Source organism: Canis lupus, chromosome 31, assembly GCF_003254725.2.
Source record: "Canis lupus dingo isolate Sandy chromosome 31, ASM325472v2, whole genome shotgun sequence".
In the NCBI taxonomy this organism is placed as follows: domain Eukaryota; kingdom Metazoa; phylum Chordata; class Mammalia; order Carnivora; family Canidae; genus Canis; species Canis lupus.
In genome coordinates, this window is record NC_064273.1 from 24,965,801 (window position 1) to 24,979,054 (window position 13,254).

Below are 13,254 nucleotides of genomic sequence, written 5' to 3' on the forward strand. Positions count from 1 at the left end.
CACTAGACCATCTTAGCCAGTAGGTCAAGTATGGGTTCTGGCTGATTTGAGCTAATATGAGGCATGATCAGAAGATCAGTCTTGAAAAAGAGTGAAATTCACGGTCCCATTGTCTTTGGCCCTTCTAGATCTCAGGTTTGCAGTGAATGAATTTCTCCCCTTGAGGCCACAGCCCTTATTGTATGGCCTTCTTTAAAGGGAACCTATGGGTTCTGGTAACTGCTCCTTTCCCTTATTCCCTCATACTTGGTGGTTGGAACAGCTCCCTATCATTGCTATCCTTATCTCTGCTCACTACCCAGGAAATAGACCCTCATTAAACTGCCTTCTATGCCCCCTTTGCTAGGGGGGTTCTTGTCATGATCCTCAGGTAAGAAACTTTTGAGATTTACTCAAAGCTAAGCCGGAGTATGTCAAAGAATAAAACTCGGCTTCAACATTCATCTTGGGCCCTTGAAAGAAAATTGGAAGGATCTAGTCAACCAGAAAGAAAGAATCTTGTTAGGAGGAATAAAAACAAAAATTCCACCTGAGGACCTACAGCAATTCTGTGGTGCCCTCATCAGCTTCTGAAGCATCTCCCCTCCAGTTCCTCTGAAGATGGAGAAGAAGCACCAATGTAAGCTGAGCTGATGATCTTGGAGCTCCTTTAGATAGTTACCTGTAAGGGTAACACCAAATCTTAACTATAGGAAAAAGAGAGTTTTAATACTATTTTGATAAAAAATTAGTTCCTCCTTTTCCTCTGTTCTCACTAAAACTCTCCAATGTCCTAACTATACCGTCAGTAAGACAAACAAACCAAAACAACAACAAGAAAAACAACCCAAACCCAAACCCAAAAACCAAAACTATCTTTGATTTAACAAAATTACAACCTTTTCATAATTCATAGCTATATAAATAATTTTTCACTATAAAAGCAATGGGATTTGGAATGAAAATTTTAGGGCACTGTTCAAGAGTGACAAACACATTGTCTTAGGGCCATGCTTTAGCCCTGGAACAAATATGAGGTAGAAAATGCCACTGTGTATTCTACTGATGCTGTAGTTAAAGCTAATAAATTATCTTTTGAAAGATCTAAGAGGAGAATAATATAATAAAAAATGATAGTTTGAGAGACTGTACTCATGATGAACTGTAGTCTTTCTCTGACTAAGCTCTTCATTTTGTGCATATTGCAAAATTTATCTGGTGTATCCCCATACTAAGAGTAGCAAGTTCAGAGACAGGCCCCTCTGTAGTTTTCTACTTTATCGGCTCAGAAGAGCATAGGTCATCTCAGTTAGTAACCTGCAGAAGTATCTGACAGAGGAGTGAAATGCCTGTCCTTCTTGCTTGAAGTCATCCCATCCTCTCAGATGGGTTTGCTTGGAGCCCGCTTCATGTGACATGGTCATGGCAGTGGGGACCACGTCTCTCTCTCATAGGGAAAAGGTACCACTTTCCAAGATGGATAATTTGAAACATCTCTCATGCTTTGTCCTTTGTAGATCTCTGCTTTCATAGGTTGGAGAGTAGGAAGGGGCAGCAAGAGCATGACTGGAGTGATAACTAATAGGACCCAAAAAGGATAGAAGCCCACAGGTTTTGTGGCATTGGTTATAAGGTGGACTATTTGGTGCTTTTTTTGTTCTCAGCTTTCAGCCTTAGGTGCTAATTTAGGTGTAAAAGGAGCAATCATATTTGATACATTTTAAATAGCTTTTAGTGTCATATAAAGCAATAGAACAAGCTTGCCAGTTCTGGTAGATCTTATAGCTGATCTTTCTGCTTTAAAGAACCATAGTCTGTAAAACATCTCAAACAAATTAGAACCTCTGAAATCCTTTCTGAGAGCCAGCATTTGTGTTCTTTGGTGATTGATGCTAGCATTTTATCACCTCTATTATGAGTGTCCAACTCACTTATGACCGATCTCCTTTAGATTATTAGCATAAGCCCCTCTCTGTTTTCCTCAGTGGAGGAGTAAAACCATTCATCTTCATATCCCAGTCCAACACTTTATAAATGTGAAAGTAGTTGCTCTTTAACTGAACCCAGGGACCCACCCACCTTTCTTTCTTTCTTTCTTTCTTTCTTTCTTTCTTTCTTTCTTTCTTTCTTTCTTTCCTTTCCTTTCCTTTCCTTTCCTTTCCTTTCCTTTCCTTTCCTTTCCTTTCCTTTCCTTTCCTTTCCTTTCTTTCCTTTCCTTCTTTCCTTCCTCCCCTTTCATCTATTAGTCTTAAATTTTTGAGTAAATGCATTTTATGGGTGTATAGTCAGCCTTGCTAACATGCTACATGCTTTTAGGGTCTAGGTTATACTTGTATATTTTATTTTCACAAATGACTTCTAAGGATTGCTGAGACAAATGCAAATATTTTCACCTAGGATGAATCTTTTCAACAAGGATACTTGCTTGAAAGATCTGATGTATCTTGTGAGTGTCTGGGAACCCCAATATTTTATTATATATGTGGGGACAAAATAAGATCTGGAAAACATAAAGAGAGAGGTAAGGAGAGAAAATGTGAATCCAAGTTCTCTCTAGGAAAGCTTAGGAATGGAAGAGATGAGTAAAGTTTTATATTTTGGTGGACAATGTAATGGCCTTGATGAGATTCACTTGCACATTTATTATGTACAATACCCTGTATTGTGTGAGCCAGTCCCTGGGAATGGTAATGAGAAGGCTGATTTAGGCATGAAATAAAGTGTTACACAAGTGACCAGCATGGACCAAATAATGTTAAGGTCAAATTGTTCAAGTGCAGATAAAGGTCACAGGAGAGAGATGCTAAAAAATCTGGGGAAGTTTCATGTATCTGTGGCATTTGACCTGAGTCTTTAAGTCAAGTTTGGACAGGAAGAGATGGAGGTGGAGAGAGAGGAGGAAAGTAAAAGCTTCCATATAAATGGAAAAACATGAGCCAGGCACAGGTTGTAGATGTTGGTTGGTTTTGGTTTGACGAAATTAACCTGGTGTGTGGCTTCTCTAATAGCATCATTTTCTGGAGGAAGTCAGAAGGAAATCATCCAAGAAATCTATGATGAGATCATTAAACATTTCAGTGAAAGATACCCTTGTAATTAATTTCATTTGCAATATGCATGCTTATGAATCATTATATTTGTTGGGATGTTGTGAAAAGGTCAAAACTAATTATATATTTGTTATGATGAGCTTAAAATTCTAGCTGTCATTTGTTATCTTGGTTCCCTTGAGACAATGTAGACTCAATTCCATCCCTACATTGGAGTTTTGAGTGTCATTTTATAAAGCTTTAATGAAAATGTTTCTTTCATCACTATAATTTGGTTTATTATGCTTAATGCCACCAAATTACTTTTAAATCTTGGCATGGCTTTATTAAAAATGGTCTCATTTTAATTTGTTGCTCTTGGTACAGAATTCATCATGAAGACAAGGAAAAGCAGCCTGCCTCTTCAGAAATACTCTGGAAGTAGCTTAATGACAGATCTACAAGTACTGAAGACATTATCATTGCATTTAAAATTCTCTGTGATGTTTGTTACTTGAAAATCTTTATCCTGTATGTGTGGATGTTTCCTGAAATTGTTGTATTTCTTGATCTCTTACTGAAGAATTTGCCAGCATATGTTCATTGTGGGTATATGGGAATGTAAATCCTAGAGAACTCAATGGCATTCATAGTTGCAGTCACTAAAAATCAAGTGAACCAACGAAATTTCACCTTTGAAATCTGACCTACTCAACTCTAATAGTCTCAAAGGCAAGGACTATATATTTGAAATTTGACCTGTTCATTTCTAATATTCTCAAAGGCAATGACTGTATCTTCTTTAAAATTTGTGGCAGGTGTCTCCATGGCATATGCTCAAAAGGTTGCCATTCATTATTCAGCAAGTCTTTGTTTATTCCCCACAATATGTGAGAAGATAAACAACTTCTATAGAGAGATTAATATTTAAAAGAAATAGTCCGATTCACCTTCGAGAAGTTTGTAATCAACTGGGAGTTTATGATCTAATGGTCTCCTGTGAGATTGCCGGAACATGATAAGGCTTTAGATGTTTACAGGAACTAACACATTACACCATTCATATGTTTTAATTATGACTTGAATGACTTGCCATAGGAACAAGCAATGTTCAAAGAGTTACTTCAAATCAGTAATACAACTAGTTTGCACATGTGGTGGAGAGTTCATTTTATTAACTATTAAGGGTTATTAACAATTAAGGGTTAAAATGACATTTTGCTATTTAAGTGCCTTAGCAAGGCATTAGTATCCCTAGATATTGCTTTTTGGAAAAAGTAATAGCTATCTCTCTATTTATTCTATTAAATTATAATGGAAGATGACTAATTGGCCTATGACACTCCTTTAAAAATTGAGTCAAGAATTTGTTTTTATACAAAACAAATATTTGTTTAACTGTGAATAAAACAAAAATATTAAATACATAATTCTACTTAGTGCTGTGGTTAAGAGACTCTGGACTTTGAGACTGAAATTAGAATCTTGGTTTTTCAATCCACAGACAGTTGACTTTGGGGAGCTACTTACTTTTTTTTTCTTGCAATTTCCTTTTCTAAAATAGCAATAATAATAATAGAAGTAATAATAATAATAATAATAATAATAATAATAAGAGTGCCAGCCTCATAAGGCTGCAGAGGGGATACTGTGAGATCAGGTATGTTTGGGGTGAAGCCCAAGTTTGGCCAATAGTATTCAGAGTTAGGAAGGAATGGAGTGTGGTTGTGTTGATGTGGCTGGGGTTATATTACATCATTTGCCACTTTATAGTTAAGTGACCTTGGGAAAGCTGTTTAACCCCTTTGAACTTCAGTTTTTAACTCTGTAAAAAACAATGTTTGCTTTAGGTTGCTATGACTATTTTATGAGCAACTGTTGTGAAGTACATATAGTACACCTGGATTTAGCACATCCTTATTAAATGATAGCTATTATTACAATTGTTAATATCTGATAGCATGGCCTTGATATATACTAGGAGCATAATCCAGATCAGACTAAGACAATGGGATCAATCTATAATCTCTTATATATTATCTATCTATTATATATATATATTGTCTACCATCTTTCTATCGTTTATGTATTTTTTAAAAATTTATTCATGAGAGACACAGAGAGAGGCAAAGACATAGGCAAAAGGAGAAGCAGGCTCCCTGTGAGGAGCTCGATGTGGGACTTGAGCCAAAGGCAGACACTCAACTATTGAGCCACCCAGGTGCCCCCATTTATCTATTTCTATATGTACATCTATCTATATATATGTATAATCTTTCTTATAATGTTCAAATGAAATATCAAAGTTAATCGGACTCCTTCCAGATTCCTAGATTACTTTGATGGTGGATGAGAGTCCCTTGTTTTCTATTTGGATGAGACTTCTCTATTGCCATCAGTAGAAATTTCAACTTTGTTAGTGGAACTCTATGGCTGCCAAGAAGATGAAGTCTGAGGACCAATGAGCAAAATATCCTATGATTTACTGTCCATATTGGGATGCTTTTATGAAGGCAAGAGGGCTACTTAACCTTTAAAACTTTCTGATTTCAGGCTTCATGCAGAGTTGTTTGGGGCAAACGAGGGATCTGGACATTCTATGAATGAAGAAAAAGGGATGGGAAATGATGGGGGAAAAGGGATGAAAAGGTGTATGAAATAAATAAGCAAACCAGACAATACACGCCCACAAATCCTTTTTGGAGTCTCAGTTAACTGACTAGGCTGCATAAAAATGAAGTAACTTTGCTAATTGGTTATCTTGTGGCAAAGGCAAAGCTTAGAAAGCAACTTGTCTGGTGCACTTGTGACATGGTTTGAAGCTGCTCATCTGCAAAGCCAGCCCACGTGTTTCTGGGTTTCTTTTTTTTTTTTTTTTTTTTTTTGTTTCTGGGTTTCTAAGTGTCAATTTGCCAGTATGGTTTAATGTTGGTCATTTTTCTTCCCAAGTTCTTATGGGACTTTGAGGTACTATTTGTAAATACAGCATATATGTCTCTACTCTGGTGGATTTACTGTTCCTATTTTATCCTGCTTTTTCTCTTTACACAACCACTTCTTAAGAAATGTAACTGGCAAAAATTTTGCTTCATATACAGGACTAGACATGAATGAAACTGAGACCTGGTTGTGCCTTTGAAGTTTTAGCCTTACTTTTTATTACCTCTTCCCCACCCTGACAGGCTTCTTCTCCAAGCACTCCACTATTTTAGGTGGAATGGCTTGTTTGTCCTAACCCTGTACACTCCTCTGGACATCCTTGATAGGTGAATAACTGTTCCTTTCTCCTTGCTACAAGCTGAAGGAGTCAACTAATAAATGCCTCAGGCAAGTGGATTGTAACTTGGGTCTCTTTTAGACAATGCTTCAGTTTGTTACCAAACACATTGGCCACTCTGATGTTGGAGAGAATCTGGTGGACCATATCTTTTGGGACAGGTAGACTTTATGTTTCTTGAAAAAAATCACACTACATGGAGAGCTCCTAGAAATATCTCTCCCGGAAGTCACTCTTACATTATTCCTCCTTTGAAATACAATCCGAGGAGCTTCTTGATTGAGAGAGGGAAGCAAACCATAAGAGACTCTTAACTACAGAGAACAAACTGAGGGTTCCTAGAGGGGAGGGGGGTGCGGGATGGGCTGAATGGGTGATGGGCATCAAGGAAGGCACTTGTGATGAGCACTGGGTGTTCTATGTAAGCTATGAATCACTAAAGTCTATGCCTGAAACAAAAATTTTACTGTATATTTAACTAACTAGAATTAAAGTAAAGACTTGACATGAAAAAAAACATGTTTAGTGTCTTGGTCAGGCAAAGGGTTAAATTAAAGCAGGAATTGCTGAAACAGGAAACAGAAAATGCTGGTCACATCTATTTGATCTTCCTCCAGTTTTTTGATCCACTTCCTCCTTATTTCTTTCTCTCCAGCTTCTTTTAGGCTAAGAATTGAAAACTCTGAACTCTTAGATGTGTCAACAACCCCATGAGGTCAATGCAAACAAGGAATTGTCTCTTTTTTCTCTGTACTAAAGGCAAGATGGGCTCAGATTGGAAACTTGAAAAGGGAAAATAAATCTTAGCCATGAACATTGTCTTTCAATCAACACTGACCTCCCTCTTTCTGGTTGAATATTTCACCTGGGCAATCTTTTTCTATTAGCATCAAGAAATTGCTGAAGGAAGAAATGTAAGATCCAGTTTTTAATTAACTTTCCCATTGATTTCCACATAACTGTGTATGAGTCACTGTTCTTTAGTGAAGGGGATGAGAATTTCCAAGATTAATGGTTGTTCTCAGAGATTTTTCTGGAGCAAGTTCCAGATATTCCACAATTTCTTCTTTTTATCTCCTCTGAACTCATTATTTTACTCTATGTTTTGCCCTAACACATACAGGCACACAGAAGCGTATGTATATGCATTTACTCCAAATGTGCTTACAGAATGAAAATATTGAGGGTGGGGGAAAGGAAGGTGATCATGCACATTTAGTAGTTGCCATAAAAGTCATATTCTGCATTTTTGCCTAGTTCAATATATTTTTTAACCAACTTACTCATAGCAAGTATTACATGCCTTGAATGAAAATGCAGTTATGGCTAAGTGAAAAGGAAAGTGGTTAGTGGACCCTAAAGTATCTATAAACCAGACTGAAACACAATATATTTTAGATATTAGAAGTTCAAATACTTCTTTTCCCACGAATTACTGCAACAGCCTATGAAAAGATACAGTAATATTTTCTGAAATGAAAGAAAAGTATCATACTGTCACAGTGGACAATGGAGAATAGAATACACTTGGTATAATTTTTAGTGAACTAAATAAAGTAAATGTTTCCCCTCTAACTTATTATCATTCTAGTCCATCTTCAGATGTTGCATTCACCATATTTCTGTGCTTTTCTATCTGTTCCTATCTATAAGCATATTGTTTTTAATATAAGCATCTTCATGGTTTTTATGTAAGCATCTTAATGCATTTTTTAATGAAATACATTGTCTTCTAATTCTGATTGATCCCAAATCTGAGAATTGATCATAGTCACAGTAAAATAACTGTCCAACATCTGTTATTGCTATTTAAAGGTGACTTTTTTCTTTTTATGTCCAGAATTATTTTTGTACTTAAGCTCTACAGGGACTAAATTAAATGATTCTTTTCATTATAGAATAATCCCATAGAAACTAATGGGATCTAAACCTATGACATATTGATCCAGTGCCTTCTCCTTTCTCATTGGTTCCCAAGATAATGAATGATAACTCGACTCTTCCAGTAAAGCCTCCCTCTATCCTTACGTCAATTCTTTTTAACCCTGTTCTTCTCTCTGACATGACCACTGTTTGAATCACTGGCCACGAGTGTGCCTCTAAGCCACCTCCATCATCCAGTGGTCTGTCTGTCTGCTGCTGCTCTTGGTCTGGCTGCAACGGCCTTCCCCTGGATTCCCAAAAGAGTCTTCAGGTGACCCTATCTCTTCCTCCTCAGTCTCCTTGCCTTCAATCTTTTCTTGACATTCAGCCATGATTGTTACCTGGCAAGCCCATTGCATCCCCTTGGATTTTAGCCACATCAGACTCCTTTCCCTTCACCATTCTGGCCCCATTGGCTCTTCTCTCAGGCCTTCAGATATGCTGTTTCCTCAGCCAGGAATGCTTGCCTCTCCATCTTAGGTCTCTCCCTTCACTTGATTAACTTGTCATTCTAGTTGAGCTATACTTCCTTCAGAAAGATTTCCTTGAATACTTCTGCATGTTCCTTCAGCTTCTGGCTTCCACTGAGGAAGTACTAAACCCTCTTGGAGTAATAGAATGTTTTTCTTTTTTGTTTAACTATAAACTGTGTGAGGGCAGAGACTGTATCTGTCTTCCTCACCACAGTATTCCCAGAGCTTAGAATGGTCCCCAGAATGTGGTAGACACTTATTTTTAAATGGACCCCTCCTTCTTTTTTAGAATCCTTTTATCTCACACTCATCGATGTTCCAAGTGCTATTTTAAAGTATTTATGAAATTAGTTTTTAAAGCACAAAGATGAATAGTGTTACTTTACTGTAAAACCATGTATTTGGTATGAATTAAAAGTATTTCTTTTAACTTAGCCAGAAATGATTCTGTCTGTCTGAACAGGTAAGAAGAGTCATCAAAATAGCAAACTGACAACAAATGACAGTTGGCAACCAAACATTGTGAGTGGGAGCCAAGTAAAGGGGAACAAACTGACACTTAAACTTGTTCTGGAAAAAAAAAAAACCCTGTTGTTTTATTATTATTTAGAAAGCACACACAGCAATTTATCGAGAAGAGAGAAAAGGCAAAATAAGTGAGCATACAAATTCATTTCAAAAGAACCAGTGCCACTTCCCAAGCACTATCTGTCTATGTGAGCTTCTTAAATTTTTGTATTTCTTATATCTGTATACATAACCAGAGTTATGTATATAGATACATGGAAACACATCACACACTTGTCAGGAATACTTTCTCTCAAAACCTGTAGTGAGCATATCATTTTTCTTCCTGAAAGTTGCCTGCGGGTGTTTTTTTGGATCAGGCCACAGTCTCTTTCCTCTGAGTTCGTCTCTGATGACAAGTAAGGATACTTGTGAAGGGAGATTTCCCCTTAGTTCTTGACTTTTTCTTTAGCTTTTTCTGATTTTTGAGTGAGATTCCCAGTTCTTCCATGATGGCATTGAAAGAGAGACACTAGAGAACATGAAATAATAGAGCATCAGGTTAACCAAATTAGCTCCCTCCTCCACTGATCTGTCTCTCACCTAGGTTTTTATGAATACAAGAGATTGGTCTAAGGCAATTCTGTCACAGAGTAAATTCCCGGCCAGTTCCCACACCTCCTCCTCCACCCACTGGCCATCCGCCTTTTCTATTTGGGGAAACGGAGGCAGCAAGCTAGCTGGGTCAACTTTGGGGTTTCATTCACAGATGCAATAGTATAAAACTACCCAGTTAGGCTCTCGAAATAGGCAACTTACCTTTGCTGAGACACCAAAATAGAGTTAAGTTAAATCATTTCCCCCATTGAGATGATCCAAACATTGATAGGTTTATCAAGGCATACGGACACTTCAGTAATGCTATAGAAAATGAACAAACCTTCTCTACACCAAGGCTTTGTTTTTTTCTCCCATGAAACCTTACTTTGTTCCTAAAATAAAATCTAATTCTTGATGACTTTCCTTTCTGATAAAAAAAAAGAAAAAAAACAATTTTAAATTGTATATTTTCTCCAAAAAACAGAGATCTGGCAGCAGCAATGATGCAGCTGTGGTTGAAATGAAAATAATATGGTACTGAACTGCACAGCAAAGATGATGGCATAAGACAAGGAGAAAATGGAGCAATGATTATGAAACATCACACATGTGCAGATGGCATATATACGTACAGATCTATTACAATTACACTGTATGGATTCACATGCACAGTATACAAATGCTGTAATAAAACATAATTTGCTGTCATTTCTTCCAGCCAAGATAAGATCTTTAAATGACAAATTCCTGCTTAGAGATATCTCTATAAAGTAGTATTGTTTTTGATGAGATCACCCTTAAAATATCCTTCAAACCCCAAAGCCTTTGGTAAAGTGTGTGACTACTTTGTGATTAACTCGCAATATGGATATGTTAAAAGTCAAACGACAATATGCCACCAGATGATTTCTTCAAGTTGTAAGTGCCCGATAGGAAGAAATTGGTGTTCCATGTGTGCGAAGAATGAAATCTCTCCTGTGGTCCTTGCATATCAACATGCAACATGTATTTTTGAAAATTTATTACTCCATTTTTGTTCTTTAAAAGAGTTGGTGTAGTTTAAATGAGCAATATTTTTTAAAGATTCATTTACTTATGTATTTGAGAGAAAGAGAGAGAGAGAGAAAGAGAGAGGGACAGGGAAAGAGAGAGGAAGCACCACAGGAGGAGGAGCAAAGGGAGAGGGAGAGGGAGAAAATCTCCAGTAGACTCCACGCTGAGCATGGAATGGGATGCGGGGCTCGATCTCACAACCCTGCGATCATGGACCTGAGCTGAAACCAAGAGTTGGACGCTTAACTGACTGAGCTACCCAAGAGCCCCTAAATAAACAATATTTTTAATTTTTCTACTTGATTTGAAAACTGGACAAATTTAGATCCTAGATGTAAATTACTGGCCTATCAGACATGTACTTCTAAAACAAGTAGTAGTTTTCATATGACTTTTTGGCTCTTTTACACATAAGTGTTTATAGAATTTTTTATTTCCATTTTCTTATAGTGCTGAAAATTCATGTCATGCATGTTAATTTTCTTTCAAATAGTAAGTTTTGGCTTCAGTGAATTGAGAGGGGAATCATGCCACACAAAGTAAAACTTCAGAGACGTTTTCTATGAATTACAATTCCAAAAAATGTTATAGTAAGTGTGTCACAAATGAAATTTAATGTTTTTTTTGTAGCATTATGTGATGTGAAATTTATGTGTTGCTACTAAGATGAACTGAATATTTTATAGTGCCATTGTGGTAGATGGTGTTGCACGAGGGTTTTGCAAATTTTGCTCAGGTATTTATTTCAGTGGTAGGTTACTCTTTTTTTTTTCTGCAGGACATTTTTAATTTCAGGAAGACCATTAAAATGGAAGGAAGAGAGGGAGAGAAGGAAGGAGTGCCAAAGATTTTATATATACACACAAATCTCACAGCAATCTTATAAGGTAGAAATTATTATGCCCATTATGTAGATGGGGAAATTTATTATTGGAGATATTAAGTAATTTGCCCAGGAAATGTGGTTCATAAGAGGAAGATCTTGCATTTGAACTCAGTCCATCTGAGTTCTCAGACTCAATTGCTTTCACTTAGAATCTCCAACACCTAGATTAATTAATTTTTATTAAAACACTATAAAAAGCTTTCTGTATATTCTTTTCCTATAAATATATGTTAAGAAATTGCAATGTTTTATTCGAACTCTCAACATTTGATTTCAGACATTTCTCTTTATTTTGCACTAAAACTACCAAAGCAAGTGTCCAAATGTGGCTCACCTAGAAAATACAACCAGGAGGGGATTTGAAACTCTCTCCCTTATTTTGGGTAGAGGGGCAGTCACAGATCTTACCTTGACAATATGTTTCAATTATGTTTCTCTTTAAGAACACAATCTTCTTTCAAATTTTGTATTGCCTTAAAATACAACAAATGTCTATTCTTTTGATTAACCTCAAGTATTTATTTCTTGCTGCCAGCATGAAAGTGAATATAACTTTATGAGTGGTCTGGCTTCTCTGTCTTTGGTCACAAACACTGATTTCTTTTTGATTCTCACTTTGTCTCCAACTGTCAAAAAGAAAATGGCAAGATATTGGGGCTGACCTTTCTGCTTCCAAGTTTTTGCTGTAGTCATAAGGCAAGATGACCTTTAAGGTCCCTACCAGCCATGAGCTCAAGCAAACCACACACTCTTGTATCCACAGGAAATGAAACTGTGAAGGTCATCTCTCAGCACAGAGTGGCATGGGGGGTCTCCTATTCATACATCAGTTTGCTGTTTATAATCTCAGAATTAAGGATATAGCTACATATAGATACTATATCTATATATAATAAAAATAAAAATTTAAGTAGCTTTCCAAAGCTTCTATTTCTGGACTTGGTTTTCATGAACTCCTTTGTGTTCACGGGGCCGTAGAAAAATTATGTTTACTCATGGAAGTTTAAGTTTCTAAACTAATTTCATTAGAAAGTATCAGATATATTGATGACCACCTAGCTGCCTTGTTCAGGAAGCAGGGAAATTAGGGGTAGGATGGATACCCCAGCAGTATCCTCTTGTGTTTGCAGACTGGAAATTTCCCTGTAGGTCCTCCTATTTTTCTCTGGTGGGTGGAGTTCACATTTTCAATGGATCTATATATGTGACCACGAATTAGAGATGTGAGTTGGCCTGGTCTTAGAATGCTAGAGTTTAAATTTCAGCTATGGTGCCTAGTTGCTAGGTTACACTGGGCAGAATGTTTAGTTTGTCTTTGATTTGGTTTCCTTATCTATAAAATGGAAACAATAGTAGAAGCTTTATTCATAGAGTTATTTTGTGAATGGTTGAGTGGGTACATGTAAAACACTTAGCACAATGCCTGACACATGATTAGTACTCTATTCCTTTAGAATAATATTGTATATATATCAGTGAAAATATCTTAAGTCTATGGAACTCGCTAATATGTATTTTGGTTTTGTT

The 13,254-nt window shown here is 36.7% G+C and overlaps 1 protein-coding gene across 4 annotated transcripts in view; it reads right to left on the reverse strand.

Moving 5' to 3' along the window:
* Nucleotides 1–9,257: 9,257 nt before the first annotated feature.
* The window catches only part of GRIK1 (glutamate ionotropic receptor kainate type subunit 1), a 361,362-nt gene continuing 357,365 nt past the window's right edge, over nt 9,258–13,254 (reverse strand). For 2 of the 4 annotated variants that reach the window (XM_025449799.3, XM_025449798.3), the window contains 2 exons: nt 10,129–10,215; nt 9,258–9,720 (listed from right to left, as the gene is read on the reverse strand). In XM_025449799.3, the coding sequence (XP_025305584.1) occupies nt 9,565–9,720; nt 10,129–10,215 (243 nt within the window). In that variant the 3' untranslated portion in view covers nt 9,258–9,564. The remainder of the gene's footprint in view (nt 9,721–10,128; nt 10,216–13,254) is intronic. The other 2 variants (XM_025449800.3, XM_025449802.3) reach the window with 1 other exon arrangement.